The sequence below is a fragment of the Sinocyclocheilus grahami genome, unplaced genomic scaffold (assembly GCF_001515645.1).
Source record: "Sinocyclocheilus grahami isolate Dianchi unplaced genomic scaffold, SAMN03320097.WGS_v1.1 scaffold178.1, whole genome shotgun sequence".
In the NCBI taxonomy this organism is placed as follows: domain Eukaryota; kingdom Metazoa; phylum Chordata; class Actinopteri; order Cypriniformes; family Cyprinidae; genus Sinocyclocheilus; species Sinocyclocheilus grahami.
In genome coordinates, this window is record NW_015505357.1 from 279,632 (window position 1) to 287,763 (window position 8,132).

General features: G+C 40.2%; 2 protein-coding genes across 2 annotated transcripts in view; one reads left to right on the plus strand and one right to left on the minus strand.

Moving 5' to 3' along the window:
- Positions 1-91: 91 nt before the first annotated feature.
- On the minus strand, positions 92-3,326 carry LOC107593959 (insulin-like growth factor-binding protein 5). Its single transcript, XM_016283869.1, has 4 exons — positions 2,669-3,326; positions 1,760-1,794; positions 1,208-1,327; positions 92-879 (listed from the first exon to the last, which is right to left on the minus strand). Exons 1-4 carry the CDS (start codon positions 3,036-3,038, stop codon positions 766-768), a joined length of 639 nt encoding a protein of 212 aa, XP_016139355.1. The 5' UTR covers positions 3,039-3,326; the 3' UTR covers positions 92-765.
- Positions 860-8,132, plus strand: part of spryd3 (SPRY domain containing 3) — an 82,963-nt gene continuing 75,690 nt past the window's right edge. Inside the window, exons 1-2 of the mRNA XM_016283954.1 lie at positions 860-911; positions 1,224-1,330. Coding sequence (XP_016139440.1) covers positions 860-911; positions 1,224-1,330 — 159 coding nt within the window. The remainder of the gene's footprint in view (positions 912-1,223; positions 1,331-8,132) is intronic.

Consider the following 8,132-nt stretch of genomic DNA (forward strand, 5'->3'; position numbering starts at 1 on the left):
AAATAAACAATATATATATATTATATATATATATATATATATATATATATATATATATATATATATATATATATATATAAAAAATAGCATATTGAAATATATAAAAATATGCCTAACAACTTCTCGAAAAAGGTAACAGCCATCAGCATTCAAGAATATTCCACCTCATGACACAACCAACCACGATAACCTCACTTATGTACAAATAATCCACGACGTGTGTTTGCGGTCAGTGTCGTATGAACGAAAAAGGAGTACTTCCGAAATGTGCACATTATGATAGCGTTTAGATGTCGTTTACATGACAATGTGTACGATTCAAAAGTATGCAAGTCTTCGAGGAAAAGATTCAAGGAAATTTAGACGCAAAGGTATATTCTGTTTTCATATCTATAGTTTTGTCAGTGTATCATTGGAGAAGGGGAGAGGGGACGTCACCCCATCTGCTTAATAGTTAAACAGCCCATTGAGAAACAAACATAGGAGTTGTGGCCAGGAATTAAATATCTCTCTGTAACAGCTGACCTATCCCAACTTAAGCTCATGTGGTGTAGTGGTCATTATTTCTGTGTTCTGATGCTGTTTATTCGAGTTTATGGCAGTGAACGTGGTCTGGACGTTCTGAGTGAGGGCCCGTTTCCATGTGAAGTGGTTTATCCCTGGAGTGTCCTGGTCAGGCAGTGTCTTGCACCGAGCTGAAGTCATCCCCTCTCCCTGTACCCCTCCTCTTCCTCCAGGCTCAGAGCTGTGGGGCTGTCGCTTCCCTCACTCTCCTTCACATGGTAAAATGCCATCCTCCCCGGCACGTGATGGCACGGTGTTGCCCATCTCGTCAACGCACCAGCAGTGGCCGCGCTGCATGCCCTTAGAAGACCGACACTACAAGACAACAGGAGATTGTTCTGGCTTTGGTACATCGAAGGTTGTCATTCGCAATACAAAATGGCTCATAATGGTGACCTTCAGATTTCAAAACTTCCTCCTTAGTTCATTTATTGAAACGAACTTCCACAAGGAAGTTGGGTAGATACTACTAAACCGGAAGAACTAACAAAAGAGTAAACAACAGTGATAAAATAATCCTTCTCATTATTATATAATTGACTTTTTTTAAATGTTAATGTTACCAAAGCCCTTTTACCATATCAATAAAGCCACTTGAATCTTTTCCCTATTTCCATTGGATATTGATTTAGTTAACCAGTACCTGCTTTTTCCTGTAGAACCCACGAGTGTCACAGTTTGGGATGTAGATGTCACGATCGGACTGGAAAATGGTGAGTTCGAGACCTCGCAGGACAGTGTTGAGCAGCTTGCGACATGGAGCCTGGTGAGGAAATGTTGAGAACAAAATGTTGGAATGCCACACGTCATGCTTAAGAATTTGTATTATGTATATTTGCTTAAGAGGCATTTTGATCATTCCATTCTCTTCTGGCACTGATTGTTTTGTACTTAGAGGTACACAAATGAGTTTGGTGTAACAATATAAAATAATAAGTATATTCAATTAAAAAAGTATTAAAAAATCACATAAAATCATAAGGTTTTCAGGATCTTAAAACTAGAGTTCCACTTTAATTATACAGCCACAATCTGACCTGTCTTTAACATTTAATATTAATTTAATAATTGATATAAAACAGTTAACAATGAAGCCTAATTAACCCTTTTTCCTGTAGAGTTTTTTTTTTATCTTGGTCTAATGCTCAGATTGTAAACATTAATTATAAAAGCCAAAAACCAAAGATAGACTCACCTTGTCTATTTCACCACTATTTGAAGGATGTGGCCCTGTGAAAAAAGGGACATTAATACTGAATTATGACTCTGCATTTTTGAGAAAAAGACATTGAAACCTGTGATTCAACTAAATGAATATGGTTGGCTGTGGTTTAAGAGTATAAGTTGTGTGATTTGGGATATTTGATCTGGACAAACCCACATTTTTAAAGAATAGTTCCTGAAACCGTTCTTATAAATTGACAATATAGGCTACATCTCTTAAGTTGTAATGACTGAAAGTAAACAGTAGATGGAGACTGCATGATTACATTTCACCTGCTACATGAAATGACACTCTAGGAATGTGGGTGACACTGATATACACTCAAGAACACATACACACACACACACACTACTCTTGCTCTTTATCTAATCTGTTTCTCCTCTTTATTCTGCTCTGAATAGTTCTGATGTCCATATGCATGGCACAGTTGCATATACTGTCACACAACTACACACACACACACACATCTGTACTCCTATACAACCCTTGCACTTTCATCCAAATGGCCATTATTACAAGTGATCTTCATCATGCGTATTTACGACGTGCGAAAGCCTCAAATCACAGAAATGCCTTTACACCCTGCAGGAATTTACAGCCATCACATGCAAACCAACAGCTATTCCCGGCACTTTATGCACATGTCCTTGGTTCAGTTACAGTTTTGTCATCCTACCAAGCCTCTGATATGGACACTGCAGCGCAGCGGCTTGCCAGCACATCCGTGGAACCTGAAATGCATCCTCGAGCTATTTCGCTGTGGTACTTAAAGCAGATAAGCCATCGCATTTTCTCACCGCATGCGGCACGGCGAGACGCCGGCGAAGCTACGGCATGGAGGAAGGGACCGCAAAGGCATCTGCTGGCTGAAACTCTTACCTGTGGGGCGGGGCCTCTCAGTGGAGCTGGCTCTGCTCGGTTTGGCGCAGAAGCCTCTGCCCTGCAGCAGAGCCTGAAGGGGGCTGTGTTCACGTGGAGGGGGTACGCAGCGAAGCCCCTTGGCGCAGCTCAGGGTGTAAACCCCGCAGGGCTCCCCCGACGCCAACACGGTGGTGCTGGGCGCCCCAGCCGGGTCCCTGGAGGCCCGGCCCGTGCCTGAGGGGTGCCCGTCTTTGCAGGTCAGGCAGTTTTTGTGGGGGCCCAAGCGACCCGCCAAAGACCAGGATCCACTGTAGATGAACAGCAACAGGACAACGGGCATTAAGTTGGAAAGGAAAGACATCTTGCGTCCGGGTCTTAGGTTCTCCATGCACGGTTCTGTCGTACGTGGCTGATGCTATTTCTGGAAGTCTGTTTCTCTTTCCCCTCTCTGTTTCTTTGCTCGCTTTTCAGCTTGGTGAGGCTGCGAGCTGGGAGTCCCCTGCAGTGCCAGAGGATACAAACCGAGAACGAGTGAGAAACAGCAAGCAGCGGCTTTTAAAGATCTGAAAGGCGGTGATAGAGAGCGAGAGGGAGAGAGCACAGTTATGACACCTTCAGGGGCTGGGACTGAGAGAGAGAGAGAGGGAGAGAGAATGTGTAAGGGGGGGTGGAAAGAAAGAGAGAGAGAGATTATTTTTCCTTTTAGAAATCATCAAGCACTGCTCCAGCTTTCCCTCACCCATTATTGTATCTGGAAACATTCCTTTGCCCAGGATACTTACTCTGGCTATGATGGTTACTTTTTCTGCATCATCTGTGAAAATGTTAGAGCATTCTAGTAATCTTTGCCATGGTAACAATGAAGGCGAGGGATTCCATTTCTCTGCCGACTACGGTAATTTGCTTGTGGGAGAGTCGCACCATTAACCCTGTTGCTTCTAATAATTCTAAAAAGATCAGCCACTTCATAGAAGTCAAGCTTTTTTATGTAGCATTGTAGTATTAGTTACTTTTTGAACCTTTTCATGATCTTTCAGATACAGAAAAACTACTTATTAAAGTTGCGATGAAACTGAAGTGGTGACGGATCTTTTCTTCCGTATTGTGACATACTTCTGAACATCGAAAAAGACAAAATGTGGAGCAGGGATTTGGTTTGAGGTTCAGTTGATTGGATGTTGAGATGTGGGCATTGCACTCCAAAAATGGATGTAGATGAATGTGAGCTTGGGGTTGGCATTCGTCACGGAAGTTACGAATTGCCAAGCCAAAACGTTTTTAAAAAATGACACGTATATGGACTAAGCATTCACAATAATATCAACCACATGTTAAGTTGTGATGCAAGAATTTTCTGAATCCAAGCCTCTACTTGTTTTAATTGAGAACACTCAATATTTATTCGCACATTTAAACAAAGCTTTTAAAAACTGAAGGTATAAATTACAGTCTCCAGGCTCAGTGTCCTGGACACCAATATTTCAATGATTCATAAAAGATGAGTCACTGTCTGTCCATCCGACATTTCTGTATGGAGATAAAGGTTAGGATCATGATTTTTCAGTAGTATGTTGCTTGCTTTTGGGATCTGATAATGTTTGGACCTGTTGACACGTGAAGTCAGACTTAACAAGCACCTGAATTGAGAACATTGCTTTATGATGGAGTGATTCAACCAAGGGTGATTCTGCCACTTAATAGTTTATTTTGGAGAAGGGACTGTGTGGATACTTGGGGCAGTGTTTTCACTGGAATGTACACAAGACAATATATGCCAGCAGCTAATAATGCAATCCATCAGCCTAGTCAACCAGATAAATCTGATCTCTTTGGAGGACTTCATAAAGTTCAGAGTTGTCCTTTGGCACAGATACCATTAATCGAGTCGTCTTTTAGTGCCAAGAAGTCTCGGAGGGCTTTTGTTGAAGACGATGAAAATTCCATACTGTGGCCAAGGGGTTTACACCAAGATTTAAACCAACTATTTTTACCATCAGGATGCACCCAGCAGATATGTCTGATGGGCTCTCTTACATGCAAAAGCCTGCTTTCAGGTCACACCCAGCTGAAGGGGTCCCATAAGGACAGAGTGGTGTTTATTTGTTGTTGTCGTGAAGCGGGATGAAAGTTAAGATGTCAAAGATGGGCTGGTATGAGTGCAGAAGGCAAACAGGATTTAGATGATTATCTTACGATATTGACATGTGTGGTCATAGTTCTCTTTAACACAAACATGTTTGCTTTCTGATTCTCAGTTTGTGCCGCAGAAAAGATCTGTTTATCGGCTATGAATACCATTGAACAATCCCAATTTGATAGGCCAGGCCTAGTTATTTAACTTCTGGAAACCACAAAATGTTGGAGTGTTCCTTGTTTGGGCAAAAGTCGGCTGGCTGATGTTCTCTTATTAGAGTTGATTAGTCTTGGCAATGAACGCAAAAATCACCTGCCGTCTGACATTCCCATCCGTGCCACAGCACGACCCCGTTCTCTGTTTCCACATGTTCTGGCAGGAGAATGTTCCAAGAAGCATGCCAAACCGATGGGGTCTCTCTGTTTCCAGATTCACCAGATTACACGGTTTTCCTCCTCATCTCTGTCTACAAGTCAGAGTTCGATGGTTATGCTCTTATGTTTCTTTCAAAACTTTTCTGCTTCCATTTGTCAGCAGTTTCTCAGTGTAACTTCCACCAAAAATAAGATGCATGCATCATCCTTTCTTTCAGATGTTACGGCCCATACGCTTACAGTACGTTTAACTCCTGCAGTCGTTATGAGTCACAGACATAAGGGGCCTTTAGATTGTACCAAATGTTCTGTAACCCACTTTTCAGTTGTGTGAGGTAATAGAGTGCCAGACCGTTTTAATAGACCGAAAATACGTCCTCACAGAATGAAAAATGGAAATAGTTGTGTCAACGCTTGTGTTAATAATGTGTTAATAATAAAGTATTTGTGTCACTTCATTAAATGGAGTACTTGATTCTGATTTGGTCTTTCTTGGTATTCACTGGCCAGATACTACAGAATAATAACCGTTGAGCAGGAAAATGGTGTAGCCTATATCTGACCACTCTTACAGGATGAATGTCTCTCTTGAATCTTTACAAGTAAAAAAATTAATGAATTCAAATCAATATTATATATAGTTTTTAAAAATTTATTTATTTTATTAATTAGCTGTGAGGTAATGTACAGTGTGTTTTTAAGTTAACAAATGTGATTGTGGCAGTATTCAAGCGATAATATACAGTCAGCTGGCCATTATTGCAAAATAAACCCTATTTACCCTGTTGGGTTTATTTTTTGCGATGATGACCAGCTGACTGCATATTGTCACTTAAATATAGCCACAATCGTTTTAAAATAAAAAACGCATGATTATACGATAATAACATATTATATTTTTTATCTGTAAAATAGGACCCAACTGTGTGCGTGTGTATATACACACACACATAACGTCTTGAAAAAATATTGATATACTTTATGCTTATAAAATTATATGTAGTATGTAAAATTGGTCAAAAGCTCATTTCTCCTGCGCAGTTCTTGAAGCCCAACTCAAAAACCCCTGCGACTCGCTGTGAAGTTTCTCATTGGTCAAACGCCTGTCAATCAACTCTGTGACGCCTTTCATTGGTGCGCTGCATTCATTCCTCGACTGACGCCATCCGGGAAGAGCCGCTTTCACTTCTGCGAAGTTTGTCAGGTAGCTTAGCTAATGGAATCGATAGCTAGAAGTAAACATAAGTGGCCTTAGAATGTTATAACGTCTTACCCACTGATGTACATAAGGTACGTACGTAACGACATAATATACGTTACATTGTAATGACTGTAGACATTTAGCGGTTCTGTAGTTTTTGTATTTATTTCGAGTAGGCCTCAAAGCTGATAATTTGTTAGCTATGCAAGGTGATTAGCAGTGATTGAAGCTAACTTGCTAGTATGAGCTATTGCATCTGTTACTTAATTATTTCCCTTCTGTCAAATGTGACACAAGCTTTTCTTTAAACATGCAATCATTATATAAATAGTAACGATACGCTGTTATAACAGAATTTAGATAATAGTTTATTGACACTATACATAGCATTGATGTAGTCAGTATTTACATAGCTAGATGCTTTTGTCTGGACTTCTGTCTGTCCAATTGTTTTTATGAGAAAAATAATATCTATATGTTGCTAAATGCTGTAGTAGGTGCCACCATGTGATTGACATGATAATTATGACAATCTAGAATTATCCTCTGCCATATCCTGGGTGTATGTATGACAGCTGACACATTACATCTGTTGAGGCCTTTTAGACTCTTAGATAACTCCTTATAGTAGTATAATTTATTGCATGTGTGTATAGCCCAAATATTACAATAAGGCCCTGTGATAAAGATAAATGTTTTGTAAACGACTGATACTGGGGAACTTCATACAGTTGACTCTAGATAATAAGGTATTTAGTGCTGAGTGATGTTCATCTTAGGTGTAGGTGGGGAGACAAATATGCATCCCATTTCTGAACCATTGCACACTTTAGAGCAGGGGATCTTAAACTTTTTTATGTCGGCCAAGAACCCAAGACGTTAAATATTTCTATAATTTAACGACACATTCACATGTACATGGTTTCTTTTATGACAGTCGGTGGTCACATGACTTGCAAGTAAACTTAATCTTTGTGTTTTATTTTTTTTAATTGCTTATGTATGGGGCTGCACGACGGACAGAAATTATATTGCAATTTTGTCATATATTGTGATGATTTCAATGATAAAGTTTAACAGAGTGAGCTGGACTTTAAATAAACTCAAACCTCTTTTGTTCATTACATTCACACTGGTGTTTTAGGAACCCAACCAAATAGAATATAATAATGTTAAAGGGGTCATATGATGCTGCTAAAAAGAACATTGTTTTGTGTATTTGGTGTAATGTGTTTATGCGGTTTAAGGTTTAAAAAACAAATTTTCCACATACTGTACATTATTGTTTCTCCTCTATGCCCCGCCTTTCTGAAACGTGTCAATTTTTACAAAGCTCATCGGTCTGAAAAGCGAGGTGTGCTCTGATTGGCCAGCTATCCAGTGTGTTGTGATTGGCCGAATACCTCAAGCGTGTGACGGAAATGTTACGCCCCTTACCATACTGTGATGCCCTGTGTCCCGGCCAGAGTGACGAGACAAAAACATTAAAACCCATTATAAACGAGGCATTTGTTGCATCCAGTGGGGACATAATTACGGTTGCGTTGCATCGCGCCGCGTAAACATAAAACCATGTCTGCATTTGTGATCGGAGAAATGACAAACAACAAGCCCTACTCTACACTGCCCAAAACTCACGTTTGAATCGTCAGTGGAAAATATAAAAACGTACTTACAGTCTGTGAGTCAGAACAGCCGCATTGTAGTCTACTCTACTAGGATCAGGAAACAGTCCTCCATAAAATGCGCTGGACACATCTGAATATTTGGGTT

Coding starts and splice junctions, on each gene's coding strand:
- LOC107593959 (XM_016283869.1), bottom strand. CDS start 3,038: ATGGAGAACCTAAGACCCGGACGCAAGATGTCTTTCCTTTCCAACTTA. Junction 1,328..1,759: donor ATAGTGGTGAAATAGACAAG/GTGAGTCTATCT, acceptor TTTCCTCACCAG/GCTCCATGTCGCAAGCTGCT. Junction 880..1,207: donor GGTTCTACAGGAAAAAGCAG/GTACTGGTTAAC, acceptor GTTGTCTTGTAG/TGTCGGTCTTCTAAGGGCAT.